Source organism: Saccharomyces eubayanus, chromosome VII (genome assembly GCF_001298625.1).
Source record: "Saccharomyces eubayanus strain FM1318 chromosome VII, whole genome shotgun sequence".
Lineage (NCBI taxonomy): Eukaryota > Fungi > Ascomycota > Saccharomycetes > Saccharomycetales > Saccharomycetaceae > Saccharomyces > Saccharomyces eubayanus.
In genome coordinates, this window is record NC_030982.1 from 731,211 (window position 1) to 758,205 (window position 26,995).

At 39.3% G+C, this 26,995-nt stretch overlaps 12 protein-coding genes and 2 non-coding genes across 14 annotated transcripts; 13 read left to right on the plus strand and 1 right to left on the minus strand.

Annotated features, from left to right (window-relative positions):
- Window positions 1–318: 318 nt before the first annotated feature.
- On the plus strand, window positions 319–873 carry PEX4 (E2 ubiquitin-protein ligase peroxin 4; the record flags this gene model as incomplete). Its single annotated transcript, XM_018365241.1, has 1 exon — window positions 319–873. One exon carries the CDS (start codon window positions 319–321, stop codon window positions 871–873), a length of 555 nt encoding a protein of 184 aa, XP_018222341.1.
- Window positions 874–1,198: 325 nt separating this feature from the next.
- CAF130 (CCR4-NOT core subunit CAF130) lies at window positions 1,199–4,582 on the plus strand (the record flags this gene model as incomplete). Its single annotated transcript, XM_018365242.1, has 1 exon — window positions 1,199–4,582. One exon carries the CDS (start codon window positions 1,199–1,201, stop codon window positions 4,580–4,582), a length of 3,384 nt encoding a protein of 1,127 aa, XP_018222342.1.
- A 254-nt stretch (window positions 4,583–4,836) lies between these two features.
- Window positions 4,837–5,613, plus strand: PRE9 (proteasome core particle subunit alpha 3; the record flags this gene model as incomplete). The annotated part of the gene is made up of 1 exon (XM_018365243.1): window positions 4,837–5,613. The coding sequence occupies one exon, from the start codon at window positions 4,837–4,839 to the stop codon at window positions 5,611–5,613; it is 777 nt and encodes a 258-aa protein (XP_018222343.1).
- Window positions 5,614–5,881: 268 nt separating this feature from the next.
- LSB1 (Lsb1p) lies at window positions 5,882–6,643 on the plus strand (the record flags this gene model as incomplete). Its single annotated transcript, XM_018365244.1, has 1 exon — window positions 5,882–6,643. The coding sequence occupies one exon, from the start codon at window positions 5,882–5,884 to the stop codon at window positions 6,641–6,643; it is 762 nt and encodes a 253-aa protein (XP_018222344.1).
- Window positions 6,644–7,275: 632 nt separating this feature from the next.
- Window positions 7,276–9,120, minus strand: TPO2 (spermine transporter; the record flags this gene model as incomplete). Its single annotated transcript, XM_018365245.1, has 1 exon — window positions 7,276–9,120. One exon carries the CDS (start codon window positions 9,118–9,120, stop codon window positions 7,276–7,278), a length of 1,845 nt encoding a protein of 614 aa, XP_018222345.1.
- Window positions 9,121–9,640: 520 nt separating this feature from the next.
- Window positions 9,641–10,102, plus strand: DI49_2100 (uncharacterized protein; the record flags this gene model as incomplete). The annotated part of the gene is made up of 1 exon (XM_018365246.1): window positions 9,641–10,102. The coding sequence occupies one exon, from the start codon at window positions 9,641–9,643 to the stop codon at window positions 10,100–10,102; it is 462 nt and encodes a 153-aa protein (XP_018222346.1).
- Window positions 10,103–11,053: 951 nt separating this feature from the next.
- On the plus strand, window positions 11,054–13,855 carry CBF2 (Cbf2p; the record flags this gene model as incomplete). The annotated part of the gene is made up of 1 exon (XM_018365247.1): window positions 11,054–13,855. The coding sequence occupies one exon, from the start codon at window positions 11,054–11,056 to the stop codon at window positions 13,853–13,855; it is 2,802 nt and encodes a 933-aa protein (XP_018222347.1).
- A 317-nt stretch (window positions 13,856–14,172) lies between these two features.
- VPS62 (Vps62p) lies at window positions 14,173–15,588 on the plus strand (the record flags this gene model as incomplete). Its single annotated transcript, XM_018365248.1, has 1 exon — window positions 14,173–15,588. The coding sequence occupies one exon, from the start codon at window positions 14,173–14,175 to the stop codon at window positions 15,586–15,588; it is 1,416 nt and encodes a 471-aa protein (XP_018222348.1).
- Window positions 15,589–16,110: 522 nt separating this feature from the next.
- Window positions 16,111–17,343, plus strand: BTN2 (Btn2p; the record flags this gene model as incomplete). The annotated part of the gene is made up of 1 exon (XM_018365249.1): window positions 16,111–17,343. One exon carries the CDS (start codon window positions 16,111–16,113, stop codon window positions 17,341–17,343), a length of 1,233 nt encoding a protein of 410 aa, XP_018222349.1.
- Window positions 17,344–18,151: 808 nt separating this feature from the next.
- Window positions 18,152–18,224, plus strand: DI49_2104. Its single transcript has one exon. It is a non-coding gene; the product is annotated as a tRNA-Ala (tRNA).
- An 816-nt stretch (window positions 18,225–19,040) lies between these two features.
- SKN1 (beta-glucan synthesis-associated protein SKN1) lies at window positions 19,041–21,365 on the plus strand (the record flags this gene model as incomplete). Its single annotated transcript, XM_018365250.1, has 1 exon — window positions 19,041–21,365. The coding sequence occupies one exon, from the start codon at window positions 19,041–19,043 to the stop codon at window positions 21,363–21,365; it is 2,325 nt and encodes a 774-aa protein (XP_018222350.1).
- A 1,205-nt stretch (window positions 21,366–22,570) lies between these two features.
- DI49_2106 lies at window positions 22,571–22,642 on the plus strand. Its single transcript has one exon. It is a non-coding gene; the product is annotated as a tRNA-Gly (tRNA).
- A 779-nt stretch (window positions 22,643–23,421) lies between these two features.
- On the plus strand, window positions 23,422–24,393 carry THI4 (thiamine thiazole synthase; the record flags this gene model as incomplete). The annotated part of the gene is made up of 1 exon (XM_018365251.1): window positions 23,422–24,393. The coding sequence occupies one exon, from the start codon at window positions 23,422–23,424 to the stop codon at window positions 24,391–24,393; it is 972 nt and encodes a 323-aa protein (XP_018222351.1).
- A 420-nt stretch (window positions 24,394–24,813) lies between these two features.
- Window positions 24,814–26,940, plus strand: ENP2 (ribosome biosynthesis protein ENP2; the record flags this gene model as incomplete). Its single annotated transcript, XM_018365252.1, has 1 exon — window positions 24,814–26,940. One exon carries the CDS (start codon window positions 24,814–24,816, stop codon window positions 26,938–26,940), a length of 2,127 nt encoding a protein of 708 aa, XP_018222352.1.
- Between the last annotated feature and the right edge of the window lie 55 nt (window positions 26,941–26,995).

Consider the following 26,995-nt stretch of genomic DNA (forward strand, 5'->3'; position numbering starts at 1 on the left):
AATGTCAATCTCCTTTCCCTGAAATTACAAATGAGGTCTTCTTTGGTTACCCGTATTGTATTTAACGGTGTTATTGCTCAGCTATATAGTCGGCTCATGCTCAAACAAGTTAGCTCTAGGGATACTGAGTCCGAAGTGTTGACCAGACCCATCAGCTGCCGTAACTGTCCTAGAAATAATAAATGTGGTGGGTGTGCAGAGGTTAGTTTATTGGTTATTAGTCTCTTCTTGTGTTGGACGTTAAAGTGCCGGGTGATGCTGCCGCACATTGGAGGCAGCTTAAAGGACGCATAAAGTACCTGCTTTTATACAAGGCCCATGCCCACGGCTCTCAAAAAGCAGAAGCCTTATATACTTTCAATATCAGATACATGTATGTCGAGGATCACGAAGGAATACAGACTCATACGGAAGACACTGGCTAGTGACGATCCTACTGTCAACCCCTACCGAGGGATAATTGATTTGCTCAACCCGATTGATGAAACAGACTTGAGTAAATGGGAAGCCACTATACGTGGACCAGAACACACACCCTATGAACATTATCAGTTCCGGATGCTGATAGACGTCCCTAATTCTTACCCAATGGCACCGCCGAAGATAATGTTTGAGCGGGACGCTATACTGCACTGTAACGTCAAGTCAGCCACGGGCGAAATATGTCTTGATATCCTCAAGCTGCAAGACTGGACGCCGGTATGGGATATTTTACATTGTGTACATGCCGTTTGGAGGCTTTTAAGGGAACCCGTTTGTGAGTCACCGCTGGACGTGGATATGGGCAATATAATACGCTGTGGCGATACAAGAGCATACCATGGGATTGTAAAGTACTTCCTAGCAGAAAGAGAACGCAATAACCAGAATTAATGTCTTTTAAACTGTATAGCTCTATGGATGACTAGTGATGGCGGCTAGTTTTATATTGGTGGCGGAATTTAGTCTTACCCGGACAGCATAAACTTATTATTACAAACGCTTTAACAAATTGCACGTATATATGCGTATATTGGCACATTTGTATGTACATGTCTATACGTAATAAAGAGCTCGTACTTGGGGAGAATAACCTGTATTATATATACAGTAGCTAACGGTGATACTGAACTTACTTCTGCCAGTCAAGTGTATTACTTGAAACAATCATTTTCCAAGGTTTTTTTTTCATAACGTAGTTGAAGGTTAAACCAAGGTGATGATGAACAAAAAGAAAAGCGCCAGTAATGATGTTGAAAAGCAGACCCTAGCCAGTGGCGTTGACGATCCACTGGGAGATGCGCATCATTATGCACAATTCGTTTCATTGCAGGAATTGCTAAAAGACAAACATTATACCCCATCGGTAGAAAATTTAGAAAAACTACTGTATGATGAAACCATATTGAACGATCAAGAAATAAGGTTTCCACTATTGTTTGAGGCCCTTTCGGTTACCTTATTTACTACGAAAGCGGGGAAATCGGCTCTACAGATGATGAAAGCTTCTACTTTAAAGGAAAGAAAAGCCTGGGAAAAGTCATTTGAAAACCACGATTCGAATTACGCCTCAATAATACTAAGTTGGAAAAAGGATGATGTCCTTTTCTTAAAATTTTTGAAATTTATACTGGCAAACAAGACGACGCCTTTACAAATTGACAGATACAACCTTCCGAAATATAAACTCCCGCTAAGCTTTTTGATTGTTTCTAAGGTTAATCTACCCTCCATAATACTCAATGAAAAGTATAACATGTTAAAAGACTATTTGTACGCTATAAGTGGACGTATAGAAGGTTTTATAACGTGCAATTCCACGTTTGATCAATCTGCACGTATATTCAAGAGAACTTTGCAAGAGTATGATAGGATGATAGAATTCCGTAATTTTTTTTGGTATTCCTTTAATGCGGAGAAAACTATAACTTCTAAACTCAATAATAATATCAATCTATTGATGGACAGCCATGAGGATAATCCTGATGGTACTGGTATCGTTGATGACACTGGTAAGAGTAATAACCATCAGAAACAGCCGAAAGACACAATAATACATCGAACCGTTAATGATCAAGAGCAAATATATTCATTTGAACTAAACCAAGATGGAACGCTCCAAATACCTAATGTTATGGAGCATTCTCTACTGAGACACGAACTTCTTTTCAAAATCTTGAATCTTACCCCAGTAATGACACCGCTGTTGGAACAACAATTTACTACATTATGTGGCCTAGTGGATCCGTTGACACAACCTACCCCAAATGACAAACACGTTATATCTATAGACTTCCTTTATCAGCTCTTTCTGGGTTTAATGTATCCATCAATTGAAACCTCCCAGGAACACAATAACCATTATGATTGGAAATTCTATACGTGTTTTAACATGCAGAAAATTATAGATGCTACCATGTTGAGGCTAAATTGCTTTGGTTTTGAAAAATTAAACTCAATAAACAATACAGATGACACAGTTCATTGGAGGACACAACTGCATATATGGTTACCGCACGGTTTAAACACTCAGGATTTAGAATTACTTTACATGATTGATATATTGGCAGTATATACCATCTACAAGTTATATGAAGAGGTGCCCATACAATTGAATCCATTTCTGTTTTCCTTGTTATCATTATGGAAAAACTTATCGTGTGTTATACTTCTGGCTTTGGAAATCGATAGAATAGAAGAAGAGAAAGGTACCTACGAAACGCCGCTTATGGTTCGTGCCACAATTCGTGGAGCTGCTGCATTAAGATCTGTGATAGCTACTGTACTCAATGGACTAGTGAAAAGTAATGATCATGATTTCAAACACGAGTCATTAAATACATTCATGTCACCCTATGGAAGAAAGTTATGTCACGGCGCATTATATGCCGACTTGAGATCGCACACTGCATCTTTACTTGCCCTAGGAGCAAATATCGAGGACGTTACTGATTTGTTTGCTGATTTGCAATCGGGTGATAGATTTGACGAGGATATCAGGTATATGTTTGATTACGAATGTGAAGATTATAATGAATCCTTTTCTGACAGCGGTGACGAAGAGCTGGAAGAAGGTGTGAACTCAGGAGAAAAAGCAAAGACTAGTATCCACAATGGCTTTTACCAAAGAAGATGCAATTGCATCTTTAATGATGATAAATTGGTAGCAGAAGACGGAGCAAATGGGGCATTTGCATCTACAAACAATGATAGCATGAAAGACGAGATGCGGAGTGATGGAAATGCAGGATCGAATACAGCCGCTACAAACGCCAATCATGCTACCTCATCGATTAATCCTTTTTCAGTTAGATCAAGGAGTACGTTTGAATTTGACTACAGTGGCGAAGACTGGAGAGATGTCCCCAAAGATTTTAATTTATACTATTCGCCATCTTATTCATTCATCCAGGAACCTAAATTAGATATCATATTCAACTTGACTCTACGTGGTGCAACTGAAAAATTGAGCAGAGAGGAGTCCGTATTACTGATACGTTCAGTTGCATCATGTGTAAGAAACGAACAGGATCAGATGATTTTAGCTGATTTGGGGTCCAACTTCACTAGCATAGGTGAAAACATCCAAAGCGGGGATACCGGCATCACTTCTGACAAAACAAATGACGAAGAGCTAAGAAGAACAACACCAGACGATATTTATGAAATATGGTCTGAAGAATCTGCATTTGAAAGGATGCTATACGTTAATCATGACGTTGCTTGGCGGCTAATGGACGAAATGTTGATGTGTACCGGTTATAGGAGGATATTAATATGGTTTCTTACTCATTTAGAGCTAAAGCACTCATTGATATACTATGTGTTTGAGCTGATAATGGGGTTGCGTGGGAGCCCATTTTCCGGGGAAGCCAGTGATCAAGATAGAAAAGATGATATGATATACGAGATCTTAAAGAAAAAGCAGAAGAACGAGAATACCTCCGGTCTTCCATTTTCAAGACAAGGACCGATTGTGCTGTCTGATATTGAAACCAAAATGCTATTACAAGAGTTTTTTATGAACGCAGCCATTTTCCTATCATCAAAAAACACCGAAGAGGAGAGTGAAGACGGTGATAAGGTTTCTCTATACTCCCTGGGTTTAGTTAAGCTAATTTGCTACATGGTGCAGACACTCATTGCGAACGACAAGTTTTTTTTCACCAAGTCTGAATGCACTTTTGAGCTTCAAACTTTACTGATGACATGGATTGGTATCCTGCCCGAAGCTAAAGATTTGTTCTTTCAGATCAAATCAAGGCTGGCCATGGAAGAAGATGACAATGCTGATGTTACCGTTCAACATAAAGATAAGAAAGACCTTGACTCAAAGAAGTCAAACACAAAGTCAATTTCTACACTGAACATGAAAATATTGAGCCTATTTCCTTCTAACCTTACTGACAAAGACGATAATTCCGCTATCAGTACATTGCGTAGCTTCATAACTGATTACTCTTTCGACACGCAGGTGGTGGCTCCGGGGCGAAGAGTGGTGTTTCATGACGATAAAATTTTACCGTTACCAAAGGCTGACAAGCCGATCCCACTTCACGAATATATAACGCTCGCTGAGCTCGACATGGGGGATAGCGAGTGATCGGTACTTTAGTTACGTGTCCTTTATACACCCTTTTAATGACTTTTGACCATCTATCAATAACTTGAGACCAAATAAATATTCGTTACCCTGCAGGTGGCAAAAATTTGTAGAGAATAGAGCATAAAAAAGATGGAATATATATAAAATAAGGAATCTTACCAAGGCGGAATGGAGAGATTGCGTAATACCCCAAGTGATTATCAGTGTGGTTTGCATTAGTTGATTAGCAAAAAGAGTAAGTAACACTAAGAATGGGTTCCAGAAGATACGATTCCAGGACAACAATTTTTTCCCCTGAGGGACGTCTATACCAAGTTGAATATGCTCTAGAGTCCATTTCACATGCCGGTACCGCAATTGGGATCATGGCATCTGACGGGATTGTTCTTGCTGCGGAGCGTAAAGTCACAAGTACTTTGTTGGAGCAAGACACTTCCACGGAAAAACTATACAAGCTTAATGATAAAATTGCTGTCGCTGTTGCTGGGTTAACTGCAGATGCTGAAATTCTGATAAATACAGCTAGAGTTCACGCTCAAAACTACCTAAAAAGCTACAACGAAGACATACCTGTGGAGATTTTAGTAAGAAGATTGAGTGATATAAAACAAGGTTACACGCAACATGGTGGATTAAGACCATTCGGTGTATCATTTATCTACGCTGGCCATGATGATAGATACGGTTACCAACTGTATACTTCCAATCCATCGGGTAACTATACAGGCTGGAAGGCTATCAGTGTTGGTGCTAACACTTCAGCAGCACAAACACTACTTCAAATGGATTACAAGGATGATATGAAGGTGGATGATGCAATTGACTTGGCTTTGAAAACGTTATCCAAAACTACCGACAGTAGCGCGTTGACATACGACAGGTTAGAGTTTGCCACTATTAGAAAGGGCGTCAATGATGGAGAAGTGTATCAGAAGATTTTCAAGCCTCAAGAAATAAAGGATCTACTGGTGAAGACCGGCATCACCAAGAAGGATGAGGATGAAGAAGCAGACGAAGAAATGAAATAAGAATTTAAGGTATTATTTAATTTCGTGCTTATATAAATGTGTACGCATAGAAACATACGTTCAAAATTAAAGTAAAAAATGCAAATTACTAATATTACTATTTACCTTCCTGTAGAGAGAGACCTGCAGATGCTTTTTTTGCGGAATTTTCTAGATCAAAATTTCTCGAGAAGCAGATATAAAAAAAAGGCTTGCAGTTCACCGGTCGTGTAAAATATAATTCCTCACTCCAATATTTTGATATCACGTAGCAGGTCAACAAAAAAGCATGTCTGCATCACTAATAAATCGTTCATTGAAGAGTATAAGGAATGAATTGGACTTTTTAAAGGAGTCCRAAGTTATATCAGACGACATCTTCGATTTGATCAATAGTAAGCTGCCTGAAAAATGGGACGGAAACTCGGGGACATTCCACAACGCATCCGTAGAAGAGTGTGCCGAAGCCTTATATGATTTTGAAGCTCAACAAGAAGGCGACCTTCCTTTGAAAGCAGGTGATAAAATTCAAATTTTAGAGAAGATCTCCCCTAATTGGTATAGAGGCAAAGCGAACAATAGGGTGGGTATATTTCCTGCAAACTATGTAAAACCTGCATTTGCAAGATCAGCTTCACCTGAGACTGAGGGAAGTAGCTTAAGCTCTAAAATATCTCGTCCTAGTGCGCCGCCTCCATCTTATGGACCAGTAGTCTCATCATACTCTTCACAGCAAGCCCCAGCATCTTACGCTCCTCCAATGGGTTACGTCCAAGCACCACCTCCTCAACAACAGCAAGCTCCTTTACCCTTTCCTCCATCTTTTACTAATTACTACCAACAGCCACAACAACAGTATGCACCACCTCCACAAGCACCAGTGCAACCACCAGTGCAGCCACAGCAGCCACAGCAGCCACAGCAGCCACAACAACACCAAAGTAGCGGGGCTAGTAGTGCATTCAAAAGTTTTGGTAGCAAGTTAGGAAATGCTGCTATATTTGGCGCTGGTTCTACTATCGGTAGTGATATCGTTAATAGCATTTTTTAAAGAATATGCTTCAATAAATTTGCGTTTACCAAGGAACTTGTAGAGGCGCTGAGAAAATGATACATAGAATACACGTCTGTCAATGTACTTATCTTTCTTGCACCCGGTGGGATTTTCGATATTTATATTAATGAATAAATTGATTGCCTTTTTTTGGCATTGAAATATCCGACTACATAGCTAATTGTAAATGTATAAAGAGCAAAAAGTTTTATTTCATAAAGAGAGATATTGTTTTTTTAGGGTAGGAAGAACTTTGGGTGCCTGGTTATTTTATATATTAAGCACGAGGTAAAATAAAAGTTATGGATGGGAGCCGCAGTGGTTGCTAGTTGACGATGAGTTATGGAAGAGCCAATAGTATCTCTTCATAATAAAGGCATCGCGAGACTATGGTAGTGTACGCCTAAACGTCCCAGAACTTATAGAACTGAAATTTTAATATTTTCCATTGTCGTGTTAAGAAAGCGTATAAAATGTCCAACGTTTCTTTTTTTAAATGTTATTTATCTTTAATAGCTTATTAAAATTTACTTTATCAGAATATATTTGAGAATATTTCGTTACTTTTTGCATTTTATATATCATTGACCCTAAATGACCATTTAACTGGGTCGTACCCTTGAATTAGCTTACATATCGACACTATCGATAGAGTAGTCCTTCTTGGACAGTTTATGTCTCAATTCCTTACCCCAGTAAGAGAATGCAAAAGGTAGAGCAATCATAGCAGTAGAGATGAAAGCCAACAACCAAGAACCCCAGTGTAAGTTCAATTTGTGGTACATTTGAATGGTAAACAATGGGAAGGCAGCACCACCACATGATCTTAAGAAGACCTTTGTGGCCAAAGCACTGGATGCATATTGGACGTAACAATCAATGATATAGTTGTTTAGCGAATAGTAAATCAACACCATACCATAACCAAAAGCTAAACCGGCTGAAGCTGGCCCAACCCAAATAATATGTTTGTAAGAGGTGGCACCTAAAATCCAAAGGGCAATAGCAGCGAATGGAGCACCGATCTTGGCACCCAACAGACGATCTTCGGGTGTAGGCTTACGTTGTTTGACGATTGCTAGATACTTGTTTTCACAGTAAAAGGTGGTGGCTAGGGCCCAGAGAGCACCGATAACAATTGGAATAAACATCAGTCCAACAATGTTATCTTTGTAACCATACAATTCACCGAAAATGACGGGGAAGGCGAAGAAGAACGCATATAATAGAGAGTAAATCAAACACACGTAAAAGCAAGTGGCAACCAAGACAGGTTCGGTGACAGCAAAGTATAGAGGTCTTAACAAACAAGCTCTCATCATTTCGCTCATACTAACACCTTGGGCTTCTTGTTCAGTCATGATCTTAGGGTTACCGGTCTCCTTTCTTAATCTGGCGGCCTTTCTTTTCAAGATGACTGGAGCGTATGTTTCTGGAATAGCAGAGGCCACGATCCACATAACACCTGCGAAGGCCATGTTGACCCAGAAGATCAGGTCCATACGGCCGGTGGAAACAGAAATGAAACCATTGACTAATGGGCCAACAACGGGACCAACATAAGGAGCAAAGGCAAAGAAAGCGATGGCTTTACCTCTAGTTTCACTAGGGAACATATCGGCGATGGACCCACCAACGAGACATAGGCCGGAGGAGGACCAGACACCACATAAAAACCTACAGGCCAAAAGACAACCTAGATTTGGGGCCAATGCGCAAGGAATGTTGAAAATGACATAAAGACCCATAGACACGAAGTAAGCGACTCTTCTACCGTACAAGTCACTGACTGGAGACCAGATCAAAGGACCCAAGGAGAACCCGATGACCATTAAGGAACACGATAAAATAGCAGCTTCCAAACCGACGTGGTATTTTTTCTCGACGGTTCCCAGCCCACCACTGATACAAGCGGACCCGTAGGCAACGCAAATAACCAGGATGGATAGCAGCACGGTATAGGTCCAACGGATCCATCCGGGCCAGTTGTGGGGGTTTTCAGGATCACCAGTGACAAAAGTGACGAATTCGATTTCTGGGTCCAATTCGTTTTCGGCGCTCTGATCTTCACCTTCTTCGATTTCTTCTTCCTCCATTTCTTCTTTACCGGTGGATGAAGAATTGGTACCGGTACGGTTCAATTGTCTCGTTCTGGTACGAGATAAAGCAGTGGCGGTTCTACCCATGGATTGCAAGGTGGCTACTGGAACCAGTCCAGATGGAGTTTCCATAGTATATTCTTCTGGGAAAATGTTATTTTTAGCAGTTTGAGGAGCATTGATGTCAGGCACCGGGGCAGCCGAAGTGACACCTAAATCTTGTAAAGACTTTACTGTTTCAGTCTTGGTTAACTTCAATTGGTTTGTACGAGAACTGGTTTTTGCGGGGACGTATTGTTGGGGTTGTTGGTCTTCAACGTCCACCATGGAAGTGTTTTGGGAGTTGAATGAAACAACAGATTCTTGATCACTCATATTTGCTTTGTGTGATATTTTTTGTAATTAGTTATTAGAGGGAATTAAAATGAAATTCGATGGGGGAAAAAATAGTAGGATTTATAAATAAAGAATAATAGCAGTGCTTTTAGTAAAAAGACGTATTAATTAAACTTGAAACTTGAAACTGAAACTGAAATTGAAAGAAAGAAAAATATTAAATATATTATTAGGGGGAGGGGAGAAGGGGAGGTGTTGTTGTATATTGTTCTCTATAAACACAAACAATAGAACGGTATTACTTTTCTTTGGTGTGATAAGCGAGTAACAAAACATACAAATAGTAATACAGAACCACTACAAAAACTGGAAAAGGGCGTATGCATGATGTATATATATAGCAAGAAAAAAAAAAAAGAGGAAAATAAATAAATAAATAAGTAAATAAAAAAAAAATAAAAAAAAAAAAAAGTGAATACGGATGGCAGTAGCCTTTGGCGGATACCCAGAAAACCCTATAATGTGCTTAAAAATTCCGGATGCCTAAGCAGCGAAGCAAATGACTCGTTCAGTGAGAGCGACGCGACACTTATTTTCGTTCTGCGCTGCTGCGATTTTGTATTTTTCTTTCGATGAATTTAACGGCTGTGAAATCATCTCGAGAGATCGGTGCCAGAAGGCACCAGGACAATATGTCCCTCGGAAAAAGAGAGGCGCACGCGTCTCTTTTTCCACGACGTCCGCCGTACATGCGCTCTCGCATTTAAAGTTTGGTGCGGCAGGCAGGCGCGCTGCGGCCAAACAGTGGGCCACCCGAGGGAATTTGAGCGCGCCCATTCTCTGCGGGGTTTTTTTTGTTAGTTTGCGCTGTTTTTTGGTCAGAAGTTTCTCCAGACACACCACGCAATATATATCACTCGGAACCGCCGGAAAAAAAAAATTAAGCGCAAATTTGCTTAGTCTAGCAGCCTCGTTGCTTTTCCGGCTTGTGGCGTCGGCGTGGCGTGCTTTCGGCGGCTAAATGGCCGGATGAAATCAGGGGAAGGGTGTACAGCCAGGCACCAAAACCGGATTTTTTGAGTGAGATTTGATTGCCGGCCAAGGGCGGAGCAAAAACGTTGGGTAGTTGTTGTTCGAAGCTGATGCAAGCCGTCTTGTCTTTCTCCTCAGGGTGCCATTACTGTATCTCTTTGGTGCTGGTGAAGGTGGGAGGCGGGTATTTGTGTGGATGTGGTCAAAACGCGCAATCAGCCCTCTATGGAGGTAGGTAGGTGCCTTTGACTGTTGGTAGTTGTAGACGAGTCCTCGTTTTCTTGCCTTTTCTTCCCCTTCGGCGGTTATTGGCACAGTCGTGACTCGCATGTATATAGAGTTGATGGGCGGCTCCCTTTTTTCTCATATAAACAAAGCAAAGCACACCATCACCCGGTGCATCCGGTGCATCTGAGAAGGGGTTTTGCAGCCCGCCCTTGCAAATCCGTATCTTATCAGATTTTATCATAGCCTTGTTCTTCTCTTGGCGTAGGGCGTGTCTGTTTCGCCAGGTTGTAAGGAATTTGTTGCAGCGCATTTCTATTTAGAGTTGCTACGTCATACGTTAAAGAAACACTACCGGCGCATGCTGCTGCCGACTTTATGCGGGGAGTTAGTGGAGCAGACTTTCATGAGGGAGCCTGAAACAACTTAACGCTCGTCTGCACACCATCCCCCAACGGACGTCACTTACGGAAACGCTTACATTACTGACTTGGATAGCAAATACCAATGTCCAGCTAGGGCTGTCCTGAGGTAACGCAGCTCGTTACCCTGCCCAAGCCTCATTAAGGTTTTTCGCGTCTTTCCATAGCCATTTTTGATTTTCCCGCATATACAACAACCAAAAGAAAACAAATGGAAAATACGAGATAGATCATCGATATTTTTCCTATTGCGGTTGGCAAGTGTCCTGGAAGAACAGCCAAACCAACACACTATGTCTTCGAAGGATAAGTTCCAAGAGTTGGTGGACTCATTGAAACCAAGAACAGCTCACCAATACAAAACCTACTATACAAAATACATACAATGGTGCCAGCTTAACCAGATTATACCGACACCGGAAGATGATTCTACAAATAGCGTCCCTTATAAAGACCTACCCATATCCGCAGAACTCATACATTGGTTCCTACTGGACACGTTGATAACGGATGATAAGTTTGAAGAGAAGCAAGAAGATGAAGAGTTTGATGATGAGGAAGAAAATTCGTTCAAAATCGCTACTTTAAAGAAAATCATTGGAAGTTTAAACTTCCTTTCTAAATTATGTAAAGTGCATAACAATCCAAATGCTAATATAGACACCAAATATCTGGAACTAGTCACAAAGCTGCACACACACTGGCTAGATTCTCAGAAGGCAATAACCGCTAACGAAACAAATAATACTAACACTCAGGTGTTATGCCCACCCTTACTAAAAGTCTCTCTGAATTTATGGAATCCACAAACTAATCATCTTCCTGAAAAATTCTTTAAAACTTGCTCCGAAAAATTAAGGTTTCTGGTAGATTTCCAATTTAGAAGCTACTTGAATCTATCGTTTGAGGAAAGGTCTGAAATACGATTTGGTTCCCTCAAGGTCGGCCGAACAGACAAAGACTCTATAGTATACCATAAAACTATTCACACAAAGGAAAACAAAGACATGTCGAGTCATCATCAACTCGTAGCACTGTTACCACAGGATTGTCCCTTTATTTGTCCTCAAACTACACTGGCAGCATACCTGTATCTGAGATTTTATGGTATACCATCTGTTTCAAAAGGTGATGGCTTCCCCAACTTGAACGCTGATGAAGATGGCTCGCTTTTACAAGACTTGCCCATACTAAGAGGCAAGTCATTGACCACTTACCCAAGAGAAGAGACTTTTAGTAACTACTATACCACCGTATTTAGGTATTGTCACTTACCTTATAAACGGAGAGAATACTTTAAGAAATCTAACCTGGTTTACCCAACCTGGGACGAAACCGTTTTTCAAAATTTCTTTGATGAAAAAGCCCATGGAAATTGGTTAGAACAACCTGAGGCTTTCGCATTCCCAGATAGAATTCCATTCGATTTTAAAAGAGTCATGAATCTCAAATCGCCTTACACTTCATATTCTAAAACCGGTGATAAGGACCCACTATCGCCTCCAAAGGATTTGCTAGTTCAGATCTTTCCTGAAATTGACGAATATAAAAGACACGGCTACAATGATTTGTCCCAGGATGCAAAGGAGTTTCTAGGATTAATGGAGAAACTGCGAGAAAGACTACTGAGCAACTTGCCATGGATTTTCAAATACTTCCCGAACCATGATATATTTCAGGATCCAATTTTTGGGAATTCCGATTTTCAATCTTACTTTAATGATAAAACAATACATTCAAATGGTCTCAACACTTTACCATTCGATATATTGCCGGGCTTCAATAAGATTTATAAAAATGAATCGAATTTTTGCAACCTCTTAATTGAACCACCTTCGCAGTTGTCTTTGTCAACGACTAGTAATCCAGACTCGCGTGTCCCCCAAAGAGCAGAATCAGAAGGTCCATCTCAAATGGCACAAATTGATACTGCTCACATGAGCGAATTATTAAAGGAACAAAGTTTCGAGTTTGTTCAATTTCAAACACTGTCTAACTTCCAGATCTTATTATCGGTGTTTAATAAAATTTTTGAAAAATTAGAAATGAAAAAATCTTCAAGAGGTTATATTCTACATCAACTCAACCTATTCAAAGACACCTTAAATGATAGGATCAAGAAATCTAAAATCAGTGATTCTGATAAATACATCCGCGATATCCAGCCTATAAAGAAGGAGGAAATTACTATAAATGGGGATGGACCAAATAATGTACGCCGGGCAAAGAGGCCAAAACCAATCAGGTTACTTTCAATCGCGGATTCCTCAGACGATTCCTCAGCAGAGGGTTCGAATCTATTCAAAAGGGACGAAGAAGCTAATGGTGACGACGATGCCGATGAAGAAAATGAAGATGAAGATGAAAATGATCCTGAAATGCAGGAACAATTGAAATCTATGATAAATGAACTCATCAACTCAAAGATAACCACTTTTCTACAGGATCAAATGGAACAATTCGAGCTGAAGTTAAACGCTTCACTAGATAAAGTTCTCGAAGAAAAAGTTGCTCGTATCATTGAACAAAAATTTAATACATATGCTACGCCACTTTCGACTTTGAAGAGATCGCAATCTCATATGACAGAAGATGTCGCATTTGATATCGATATCTCGAAGAAGCCTAGGTTCAGTGGTAAATACGCGGAGCCTGTAGAAGATAAGGATGACCGTCAACCCATCTCCGGTTCGGTATCACCAGCGCTCGAACAAGACCTGCAAGAAAACAAGGATGCTGATGAACAGCCTTTCATGCTGGACAATTCTATAGATACAATAGAAGGAATAATTCTTGAATGGTTCACTCCAACCCCCAAGTACGGCAATCAATGCGTTCACTCAATGAACAAATCTGGCAATAAGTCTTGGAGAGTTAATTGTGAAGCATTATACAAGGAAAGGAAATCAATAGTTGAGTTTTATATTCACTTGGTCAACCATGAAAACCTTGACAGATACAAAGCGGTAGACATTTGTGAGAAAATACGGGATCAAAACGAAGGTTCGTTTTCCCGCTTAGCGAAGTTCCTAAAGAAGTGGAGACACGAACATCACAATTCATATGATGGACTGTTGGTCTATTTATCTAGTTGATAAGACTGTAACAATACTTACTCTGTAAATATATATACAAGGATATGTACTTGCAATATAAAATGATGTTTCTATTGTGCTGAGGATTGTTCATGAAGCCACAATATAATCTACCAGCTTAAAAGGTTTTTTTTGTAGATTGATACGGGTAACCAAATCACTTGTAGGGATTCTATTAAGCTGTGAAGCCTTCGTTTGACCTTAAAATATATACGAAATCCTCAAATGCTCACTGGCTTCGCAAGTTTAATCAAAACAATAAAGGGAAAGAAAATATTGATAACTGAAATTGGGAACAGAATTAAAACAGCAGGGCCATGCAACTTCTACATTATGAGCAGGACAGAAAATCCGCTGTTCAAAGAACAAGGCTATCTGTTCTTGTAACGTCTATGGTAGCTCTGTTGATACCCTGTCATGCCGTACTCGTGCCATGGCTGGATGACGACCCATTTGAAGAGGCTCTTATAGGCATCAACGATGATTCGTGGAATAATGGTATACTTTCAAACACGCTCCCGCTACATCCATCTGAAGTTACTGAGGACAATAGAAGTCTGGACCAAAAAGGAAATGTGCCACAATATGTTATCGATAATAGCCCTTTGATCCACCTATACAGTGAAGAAAAATATTGGCCAGCCGATATCAAGGATTTTGTGAAAAAATTCCAATTGCGGGATCATACTGGCGAAAACATTATCAAAGAGAGCCTCCATGACTTAAGTGATTTACAGGAGTCTTATTCAGTAGAATTACAGAATGGAACGTATGACCGGATACCGAGCGAAGGTACTTACATGACAAGTTTGGACGATTTTGGCAAGGATCCGAAGTGGTTGTTGGGAGAACAACCGGAATATGGTACGGGCCACATCAAGAAGGCACCCGCCGTTCTTTTTGTTGTCGATAAGGGGAATGGCTGGGTAGATGCATTTTGGTTTTACTTCTACCCATTCAATTGGGGTCCCTATATAATGGGTTCTGGACCATGGGGTAATCACGTAGGAGATTGGGAGCACTCTTTAGTTAGATTTTATAAAGGGGAACCACGGTATCTTTGGATGAGTGCCCATGGTGGCGGTACTGCTTATAAGTTTGAAGCCATTGAGAAAATCAAAAGACTACGCCGTATTGATGGGAAACTGACAAACGAAGCCATCAAGAAACCTGTAATTTTCAGTGCAAGAGGAACGCACGCGCATTACGCATCAGTAGGTCAGCATTCGCACGATGTTCCGTTCTTCTTTATGCCATTGAGTGATTTTACTGACAGAGGCCCATTATGGGATCCTTCTTTGAACTTTTATGCGTATACTGTTACAGTGGGGGAAACTATAACCCCATGTGGTGTTGAGGAAACCGAAATGGGGCTAGACTGGCTTTCTTTCAAGGGTTCTTGGGGCGATAAACAACTAACTGCAAAGGACCCTAGACAGAAATGGTGCCCTTTCCAATGGAAATACATTGATGGACCAAGAGGCCCATTGTTCAAAAATATGGAAAGAGTTTCTCTATGTCAGCGATTCAAATGGTGGAATTTTTGGAAGGGTTGTCCTGCAAGAAGGTATATTAAAAGAGGCGAAGGTTTAGATGCAGAGAAAAATGATCTCGTGGGTGACAATTGCGGTATTTTGCTATACAACATAAGACCAAAATGGCTACGCGGTATCTTCCGGTTCGTGACATGGAGAGGGAGCGTTTGTTTCATTATGGATTATTTCACAGGGTAAATAATTCTAGGTGTTCATCATTAGTGCATGCTATAGTGTATATCTTGTATATCTTGTATATCTTATGTATCATAATATACGGAGCACTATTGGCCGTTATACCTTTGTTTTTCATTTCGCCCCGTCTGTGGTCCGAAAGTTACTGACACTTTCTCCTATTTTTCTAGAATGTTCGGGAAAGGCCGCAGTGTTCGGCCCCGGACGGCGACTCCCAGTGCTCTTTATTCTTTTTCATTCTACGACTTTTTCGTTCTAGCTAAGTCGCGCTAACAGCCGCCCAGTGTGGAAGGATTAAGAATTTGATAGAAGGGTTCATATCTGGGATGAGAAAGTGGCAAATGAACAGGGACCATCAAAGGTAACAAGTATATAAAAGCTACAAAATGAGTCTTTTTTAGTCTCAGCTTATCCACTTTGTAATGTAATTATATATAAGAGAAAACTACTAAGAACAACTAAAATTGTAGATACAATATTTTAAAAGGAATAGTAATCAACAGCTACTAATTACAATAAAGAACAATGTTTTCCGTATTTAACTCACCATGCGTTTTCGAGCAATTGCCAACTTTCAGCCAGTCCGCTCACAATTTTGAATACAACTCTCCAATGAACTATCAACCAGAATGTAAAAGAAGAAGGGCCGTAAGAGCAAATAAAGGAGCACCAGAAAGAAGAAGTAAAGCTCAATCGCCAATTTTAAAGTATACACTTTCGGAAACGCCAAACGGATATAATCTAAGCTTGTATAAGCATATTTCATATTCACTTTTTTCAAAGTACGCTAATGAGAAACTGGGTGAATTAAAGGAGAGTCGCTACAGACCAACTTACCACGTCGTTGAAGATTTTTTTGGAAACCAATACTATGTTGAGGATGAATTTGATGAAAATGCCTTACTAAGATCCGCATTAGAAGATCTAGACTTCAAAGCTATCGGAAAGAAAATTGCCAAAGACCTATTTCAAGATTACGAAATAGAATTGAATCATAGAGGTGATGAATTGAGCATATTGAGTAAGAAGGATAACATATCCAAAGATTTCTGTTTGGATGAAGTTTTTGAGGATGTTTTTGTTATTGGCTGTGGCGTCGAAAATATAGATGATGACTCCAGTGACAAATATGCTCTTTTAAAGATTGGTTTGGTTAAGCATGAAAGAAAAAATGTATTATTGAACTCTCAGCAACCAAAGATGGTGCAAAATGAAGTACCCCAAGAACAGCCTCAAGAAGAAGTTGAACCATTCTATCCCTCTCCCCAAAAAGAGGACGAGGAAAAGGAAGAAATGGTAGAAACATCACCAACCAAAGATGAACAAATAAAAAGATGGATCGAAGAAGAAAGGCTGATGCAAGAAGAGAGTAGGCAAGCAAAAAGGGAAAAATTAGCAAAGGAGAATCAAGAAAGGCAAAAAAAAGAAAAACAAGCTAAACTAAAAGCCAAGAAGGAATCTTTAATGAAAAAGCAAAAAGCTAGGAGAGCGGAGCAAAAAAAAGAACAGGAATCCAACAAACCAAAAACTTCGAAGAACGAAGTAAGGCACAACATTAGCAATGTTGATGTCACTGGAAGCGACAATGAAAGTATAAACAGTGGATCTGAAATAAATTCAGATTCCTCAATAACAAGCAACGTTTTAAAAAAACATATTTCACCTGTATTAGAAGACGTTGAAGATGAAGAGGTTGATAGGTACAATGAGCTGTTAACTAGATCGCCCAGGGGCAATTCTATTATCGAAGACATATGATTAATATGTGACGCATTGTACGACACTAAATAAATAAACATACGCATTTTATATACCATAATATATTTACTTTACGAAACTAATGCAAACGACTACATGAACAAAAGGTGTTATTATGTCATGTGTGATAAAGAGGTAAATGGAGAGCATATATAAGTAAGCTTGAAACCCTATGTGTCACAAAGATCGCTTTCTACTAAAGGAAATGCGTAGAACTAAATCACACCATCAAATGTATTCATTTTCCCACAACGTATATAGGGGTTCCAAAATAGGAGGAAGACAGACTTGTATAAGAAATCGGAGATTTTGTTCATGTTAATCGGTGTTATTGTGTGCAGTGTTAATCGGTGTTATTGTGTGCAGTGTTAAGATATGTCATAAGCTTACCAGCACAATTAAAAGGGAAAGCATACGCAAGCAATCATTGCCCGTCCATCCGATTCTTACCTGACTCCTTACACCAACAGAAAAACAAAACCGACAGAGAAAACAAAAAACCAAGTCCTGTATAATAAGCCAACCTTCAGTTAGGCGAACGCAGGGCTTAAAAAATGGTACAGCAAACGTCTCAATAGAATAAGTTGATCATCTCGTCCGAAATGAGTGTTGTATTACGGACTGGGTAATACCGGGGTAGTTCAGCAATCCTGAAGGTGTCGAGGAAGTAAACGGCAAGTTGAAACTATCATACAACTTGATTCACGGAATGTTATACTTTAATTGCGCACGGTTGTGTAGGTTTCTGCATCAGCTATATCAGTTGGCTGATAAACGCACCAGACAACAAAACACTCATACAAAACATGGGCGTGTGGCGTAGTCGGTAGCGCGCTCCCTTAGCATGGGAGAGGTCTCCGGTTCGATTCCGGACTCGTCCATTTAAATTTTTTTGCTAATGCACAAGCTCCTCGTGCGCTTGTTTCTTTTTCTGGGCCATCGCCCTAAACGGGTAAACGGGTCCTACCGCAGGGTGTGGGTGCCGCAACAAATACSATCCGAGCTGTTTTAAAAAGGAAAACAAATGAATGCGTGCCCAAACGGGGAAATTTATCAATATCCTACTGTGTAATTAGCCAGGTCAATGTGGGCCTATTGAGGCTGCGCCGAACATAAATTTCCTGCGTCGTCTAGTATATATTTCCCAACAAGCGCATCACACGCTCTTTCTCTCACTTAAGCTTTCCCTCTAGTCGCTGCTACCATACCTAAACATCTCTGCTCTGTAGTCGTGTCCCTTTTTTTTTCTAATTGTTGCATTCAAACGATATCGCTCTGCGAACCGTTCAAAGCAGACCAAAATAGGGAGACCTTACCCTCAAAGGAGAAAAATCCGCATTGCTAAAAAAAGCTTAAAAAAGAAAGAGAAGAGGAATATATCAACGTACTCTAGTATTAGCTACTCAGACTATCCCAGTTACGAAGTGCGTTTACATTTACAAGAGTCTCAAGAAAACAACTAACTTATTTCTTCGTTTAATTCTACGTAGTTGGTAGAAGCTGAAGAAGTTCGATAAAACTACTACAGTCGCTAGCGCTTATTGCAAAAAATAAGATAAAGAAGCAGAAGACAGATAAAAAAAAAACACCTGCAGACTAAAGCTTACTGCCAATAGTATATTCTCAAACAACATTATTTGGTATTTCTCTAACAACACCAGAAGGATAAGAAGAAAAACGGGAAACAACAAATAAAAATGTCTGTTCGAAACCTTACCAATAATCGTAATTCCAACAGTAGGAATAGTATTGCAGAAAGTGAAAATTCCTTCTATTCCTCGAACGGTCAATCAAGGGAAAGCTCGTCGGTGGACCCCACAGACGATCGCCATGTTAGTGGAAGCGGTAACCCTTTTCTTGGAAGTGAAGAGTTCGATGAAGACTATATCCCGCCCAGTGAGGATGAGCAGAACAAAGCACGTGAATATTCCACTTCTTCATCTGTGAACTACAATAATGACCCGAACAGCGATACCTCTCTGCTTGCTAGTGAAAAACATTCTCCTGTAAGGAATGATCGAAGAATGTCTGACTATAAAGGTTATTACGCCAAGAATAATTTAACGTCCGCTAATAACTTCAACAATCACAACAGCAATGACAATAACAATAACAACAATAATAATATCATAAGCAGTAGTAACGAAAATAGCTTTGCATCACATTTACAACTGCCGGACAGACACTTGCCGTCTCATCCATCCTCCAATAACATGAGTACGTTTTCCAATAATAGCCTGATCAAGTCCCCACCACCTTTTGATAGGTACCCATTAGTAGGCACGAGGCATACTCCAATGGCACAATCTCAATCACAAAACCTTATCAATGAAAAGAAAAGAGCGAATATGACTGGTTCATCTTCTTCTGCTCATGACTCTTCGTTATCTTCCACTAATTTATTCTTGGGTGAACAAGATTTTTCACCCTTTGGTGGTTATCCAGCATCATTTTTTCCGTTGACTTTAGATGAGAAAGAAGATGACGACTATATTCACAATCCAAATGATGAGGAAGAAGCAAGACTAGATAAAAGACGATTTATTGAAGATTTTAAACATATGGACAGAAGATCCTTCCTCGGTCTTTTAGGTATCCTATTCTTGTTTATGGCTGCTGTAGTCGTATTCATTGTTTTACCTGCCATTACATTTTCTGGGGTTGTGTACCACGACCATCATCATCCAGCGAGTACGAACAATACCTCATCTTCAAATAGCACGTCAAAGTTGTTGACAGAGTACCAATATCCTAAACTTGCTGCCATCAGAACAACTCTGGTTGATCCAGATACACCCGATAGTGCCAGCACAAGAGAGGCCAAAGACGGATCCAAATGGGAGTTAGTCTTTTCCGATGAATTTAATGCTGATGGTAGAACATTTTACGATGGTGATGATCAATTTTGGACAGCTCCTGACATTCACTACGATGCCACTAAGGATCTTGAATGGTATTCGCCAGATGCCGTTACAACTTCCAACGGTACTTTGACACTGAGAATGGATGCATTCAAAAATCACGGCCTTTACTACAGATCTGGTATGGTTCAAAGTTGGAATAAAATGTGTTTCACTGAAGGCGCTTTGGAAATTTCTGCCAATCTACCCAACTATGGTCGTATTTCAGGGCTGTGGCCTGGTATGTGGACCATGGGAAATTTGGGTAGACCAGGTTATTTGGCCAGCACTCAGGGCGTTTGGCCTTATTCTTATGAAGCATGTGATGGTGGTATAACACCGAATCAAAGTTCTCCTGACGGTATTTCTTTTCTGCCGGGTCAGAAGCTAAGTGTTTGTACTTGTGATGATGAAGATCACCCCAATCAAGGTGTTGGTAGGGGAGCACCAGAAATCGATATTTTAGAAGGTGAAGCTGACACGATTTTAGGTGTTGGTGTGGCATCTCAATCTTTGCAAATCGCTCCGTTTGATATTTGGTATATGCCGGATTATGATTTCATTGAGGTCTACAATTTCACAACAACAACGATGAACACATATGCTGGTGGTCCCTTTCAACAAGCCGTCTCTGCGATTTCTACTTTAAATGTTAGCTGGTACGAATTCGGAGAGGAGGCCGGCTATTTCCAAAAATACGCTATTGAATATCTCAATGATGACGATGATGGTTATATTCGTTGGTTTGTGGGAGAAAATCCAACCTTCACTCTTTATTCAACCTCTTTACATCCTAATGGTAATATTGACTGGAGAAGAATTAGCAAAGAACCAATGTCGGCCGTTATGAATCTGGGTATCTCTAATAATTGGGCCTATATTGATTGGCAATACTTATTTTTCCCGGTTACAATGTCAATAGACTACGTCAGATTGTATCAGCCTAAAGGCTCTAACTCGATTACTTGCGATCCAGAAGACTATCCAACATATGATTACATACAGGATCATTTAGCTGCTTATTATAACCCCAATTTGACAACTTGGGAGCAGGCTGGATATACTTTCCCGAAGAATATCTTGACGGGAGATTGTAAAAGTTCGAAATTTTCATTGTCGTGAGTTAAAAAATAAATCACTACCGGGAAAATCAACCACCAAAACTTGGTTGTCAGCCTTAACAAGAGATACAGTCTGTTACGGGTTATGATCTTAATCATTTGTAGGGTCATGGACCCAAATTCGGGAGTAAGTACGTAGACGGTCTTCCTTATGTATCAATGCTTTCATCGGGGTATTTTAATAGGAATGCGGCTCTAAGCGTCTCGCAGAAATTATCTGGTACTAGCCTGTTGGTAATATATAAATGAGATTTTGGTTGAAGAACTCTCTAAAACGTTTCGCTGCCAGTCGTGGTCAAGAGAAATCATTGAGATAAAACGCTGAGATAGAGACTGCMCATGAAGCTTTCATGTTGTCAGGACATAAATATCATTTTTTTATATGGTTTTATTCTATCCTATTGATCAATTCCTTTATGTTAGATTATATATTATTGTATTACTATTAAACTCTTAAGTTTACTTTGAAAAATGACTACGTATGTTTTTTGTATTGTGTCAGTTCTTTCAATTAATCTTTAGTTTTCTGATTTCTTTTTTCAATCTTTTCAAAGGGAAAATAAATAATAAAAAAAAACCGTATTTAAAAAACGGCACTATAAAAAGATACTTTTGAGCACTCTGAAAGTTAGTAGCTGTTGACCTGTAAATTGGTACCACATATGTCTACTGTATAACCAACGCAAGATCTCATAGAAAATGTTGGAACAAGATTCAACTATTGTCCATCTATTACTAATATATACGGTGTTAAAAGATGACATAAATTACAAGACCAGTAAGTTAAGATTCAAAGTGTCGTCNAAATTAATGGAAGCTGAAGCGCAAGGATTGATATTGTAATAGGATCAATGAATGACAACATATAAAAAGAGGAACAGAATCATTTATAATATTATGCAAAATTATTAATTCCTCTCTGTGGATTCCTAAATCCATGAGGAGAATCTCGGGTATAATCTATATACATAATATTATATCATTAAAAATAATGGAATCCCAAAAGTCATCATACAATTTAAATGGTTATTATCTCTTATATGATTTAAGAAAGAACTGCTTATTCTTACTTTACAACTTACCAACTAACTAACCGCCAACACAACTTGGTTCACGAGATGTCACGTTGTAATTGTGCGTTGATAAATTTGACCACAACTACAAATGGTGTATACCAGCTCTCTTTCAAAGTGAATAACAAATCACGGGCGGTTAGTGTAGTGGTTATCATCCCACCCTTCCAAGGTGGGGACACGGGTTCGATTCTCGTACCGCTCATTTTTTAGAAATTCTTTATTCTGGCAAATAGCTGAATAAAAGTTGAGCTAGGTTTTGAATAATGACGAAGTGTGGATACACATTTGTATTTTTTTCTTCCCCTAAAGCATATTTTCATGCATATTCTCCTTCATTTACTTTACGATGAAGCCAAGAATTTCATGAAACCAGCGGAATTTTTGATCATTCCCCCAGCCACGAAATTCCTTATTGGTCATTTTCCGTTCATAGTCTTTTTCGTATACATTTACGTTCGGAGACAGCAGAGTGTTCTGACACTTTCTTGCTATGGAAATTATTTAGTGGTATCTGTGCACCAAATCTCTATCATTCGGTAACCCGGATTCAAACGCCAAGACATAAACTCCGCTGCTTGATTTTCTGAGGGACGTTTAAAACGACAGTCGGTCTCAAGCTTATTTCCTGAGGTTTTCATAAGACGCATCATCCTTTAATGTCATTTTCTAAATCAAATATATTTTAATAATTACATAGGTTAAAAAAGAACATAAATAAAGATAAGCAATCAAGTAATCCCTAAAAACAACTTAAAAAGTTATTCTATTAGTTACCAATTCCAAACATAAATAATTCTTGTTATGAGAGGTAATTGATACACATGGGGGGGAGTGATTTTAATTTGCGAATAAAATAATTGTAAGAGGATATATAAATACAAGAGTAGTCACATTTAAAATCAATAGCTCAACTTTCTTGTAACTGCTCTTCTTATAAAGAATAATAAATCATAGCAAAAAAATACAAACAACTATCAAAAAATGTCTGCTACTTCTACCACTACTTCCACTTCTCAATTGCACTTGAACTCTACCCCAGTTACTCATTGCTTATCTGATATTGTTAAGAATGAAGATTGGTCTGATTTCAAGTTTGCTCCTATCCGTGAGTCTACCGTCTCCCGTGCCATGACTTCTCGTTATTTCAAGGACCTTGACAAGTTTGCCGTCTCTGATGTTATTATTGTCGGTGCTGGTTCTTCCGGTTTATCTGCTGCTTACGTCATTGCTAAGAACAGACCAGACTTGAAGGTCTGTATTATTGAAAGTTCAGTCGCACCAGGTGGTGGGAGCTGGTTGGGTGGCCAATTGTTCAGTGCCATGGTTATGAGAAAACCAGCTCATTTGTTTTTACAAGAGTTAGAAATTCCTTATGAAGACGAAGGTGACTATGTTGTTGTTAAACATGCTGCTTTATTCATCTCCACTGTTCTTTCAAAGGTTTTGCAACTACCAAATGTCAAACTATTCAACGCCACCTGTGTTGAAGATTTAGTTACCAGACCACCTACTGAAAAGGGTGAAGTCACCGTTGCTGGTGTTGTCACAAACTGGACATTGGTCACCATGGCTCATGGTACTCAATGTTGCATGGACCCTAACGTCATTGAATTGGCCGGTTACAAAAATGACGGTACCCGTGATTTGAGCCAGAAGCACGGTGTTATTTTGTCTACCACTGGTCACGATGGTCCATTCGGTGCATTCTGTGCCAAGAGAATTGTTGACATTGACCAAAACAAAAAGTTGGGTGGTATGAAGGGTTTGGACATGAACCACGCCGAACACGACGTCGTTATCCACTCTGGTTCTTACGAAGGTGTTGACAACATGTACTTCGCCGGTATGGAAGTTGCCGAATTAGATGGTTTGAACCGTATGGGTCCAACTTTCGGAGCTATGGCTTTGAGTGGTGTCCACGCCGCCGAAGAAATCTTGAAGCACTTTGCTTAAGTTTAGTATACTTTTAAATATATGTACACTTTCTATACACGTTTTACATACAATGAGTCTGTTGATGAATTTTTGCTACGAAATGCCTGCTCTTACTTTATTGCTCTTAATTCCCTTAACTTTTAATCATGACTCAAGTAGTGTGATTACAACGGAGAAGTCGAAGAAACGTTGTCCAGCAATTTGACTATTCACATAACGATCAGTTTTTTATATGCCTTTAAATATCTTTATTTATGTCACTTTGCTCCTTCGGGTAACGGAATGACATACTTATAGAAGAACAGGAAAAAAGAAAAAACTTGAAAAATTTTTGAACTAAGCTCATCTCATCACATCTGTTGTAATTAATAACGTATATTTTATTATTTTTTTATACATCAGCCAAAGATACCAACACAGATCTTCCAATAGCACATAATGGTTTTGAAGTCTACATCTGCCAACGATGTATCAGTGTATCAAGTCTCCGGTACAAACGTTTCGAGATCATTACCTGACTGGATTGCTAAAAAGCGTAAGAGACAATTGAAAAATGATTTAGAATATCAAAACAGAGTGGAATTAATCCAAGATTTTGAATTTAGCGAAGCTTCTAATAAAATCAAGGTAAGTAAGGATGGACAATATTGTATGGCTACTGGTACATACAAACCCCAAATTCACGTTTATGACTTCGCCAATTTATCGCTAAAATTTGATAGACATACAGATGCCGAAAATGTCGATTTCACCATCCTTTCTGATGATTGGACCAAAAGTGCACATTTACAGAATGACAGAAGTATTCAATTTCAAAACAAAGGTGGGCTACATTATACCACAAGAATTCCTAAATTTGGAAGAAGTTTAGTCTACAACAATGTGAATTGTGAACTATATGTTGGTGCCAGCGGTAACGAACTATACAGATTGAATTTAGAAAAAGGTAGATTTTTGAATCCCTTCAAACTAGATACCGAGGGTGTCAACCATGTTTCTATCAATCAAGTGAACGGGTTATTGGCGGCAGGAACAGAAAAGAATGTGGTAGAATTTTGGGATCCAAGGTCACGTTCTCGTGTTTCCAAACTGTACTTAGAAAACAGTATTGATAATAAACCATTTCAAGTTACTACAACCAGTTTCCGTAATGATGGGTTGAATTTTGCTTGTGGTACATCAAACGGTTATTCGTACCTCTACGATCTACGTACATCCGAGCCCTCCATGATAAAGGACCAAGGTTATGGCTTTGATATTAAAAAAATCATTTGGTTGGACGATGTTGGCACGGAGAATAAGATTGTAACATGTGACAAGAGAATCGCCAAGATATGGGATAGACTCGACGGCAAAGCATATGCCTCTATGGAGCCAAGTGTTGATATCAATGATATTGAACATGTTCCAGGTACAGGTATGTTTTTCACAGCTAATGAAAGTATTCCAATGCACACATATTATATACCAAGTTTGGGACCATCTCCACGTTGGTGCTCATTCTTGGATTCTATCACAGAAGAATTGGAAGAAAAACCAAGTGACACAGTTTACTCCAATTACAGGTTCATTACAAGAGATGATGTCAAGAAGTTGAACTTAACACATTTGGTGGGGTCCAGTGTATTAAGAGCATACATGCATGGTTTCTTTATCAACACTGAACTTTACGATAAGGTTTCATTAATTGCTAATCCAGATGCATACAAAGATGAAAGGGAAAGAGAAATTAGACGTAGAATTGAAAAAGAAAGAGAATCCAGAATTAGAAGCTCAGGTGCTGTTCAAAAACCTAAAGTCAAAGTCAACAAGACATTGGTTGATAAATTATCTCAAAAACGTGGTGATAAAGTTGCCGGTAAGGTTCTTACGGATGATCGTTTCAAAGAAATGTTTGAGGACGAGCAGTTTCAAGTTGATGAAGATGATTATGATTTCAAGCAATTGAACCCAGTCAAATCTATCAAAGAAACAGAAGAAGGTGCTGCTAAACGTATCAGAGCCTTGACTGCTGCCGAAGAATCTGATGAGGAAAGAATCGCTATGAAGGACAGCAGGGGTCACTATGACTACGAAGATGAGGAATCTGACGAAGATGAAGAATCTGATGATGAAGAAAAGAAGAATGTGGATAAGGAAGAATTGAGTGAAAAGGATTTGAGAAAGATAGAAAAGCAAAGAGCACTAATCGTACGTAGAAAGAAAGAAAAGGAACAAAGTGAACGATTTATGAATGAAATGAAAGCAGGTCCTTCCGTGGGAACGCAAGAGGGCGAAGGTGCTCATGTTACATTCGGTGAACAAGTCGGCGAATTACACGAAGAGGAAGATGGGAAGAAGTCTAAGGAATCTATCTTACATCGTAATCATCGTGGTGAAGCAGAACTTACGTTTGTTCCCCAAAGAAAGAGCAAAAAGGATAGACACAGTAAAACCAAACGTCCTGAAAATTCATCGGACGAAGAAAATGTTGATGAGGACGGTAATAAGAAGGACAACGGTAGATCAAGAGCTAGATTTGAAAATAGAAGAAGGGCTAGTAAAAACGTGTTCCGTGGCATGTAAGTATATAAAAAAAAATAAAACACTCATACTTATTTATACGCTTTTCAATAAAAGT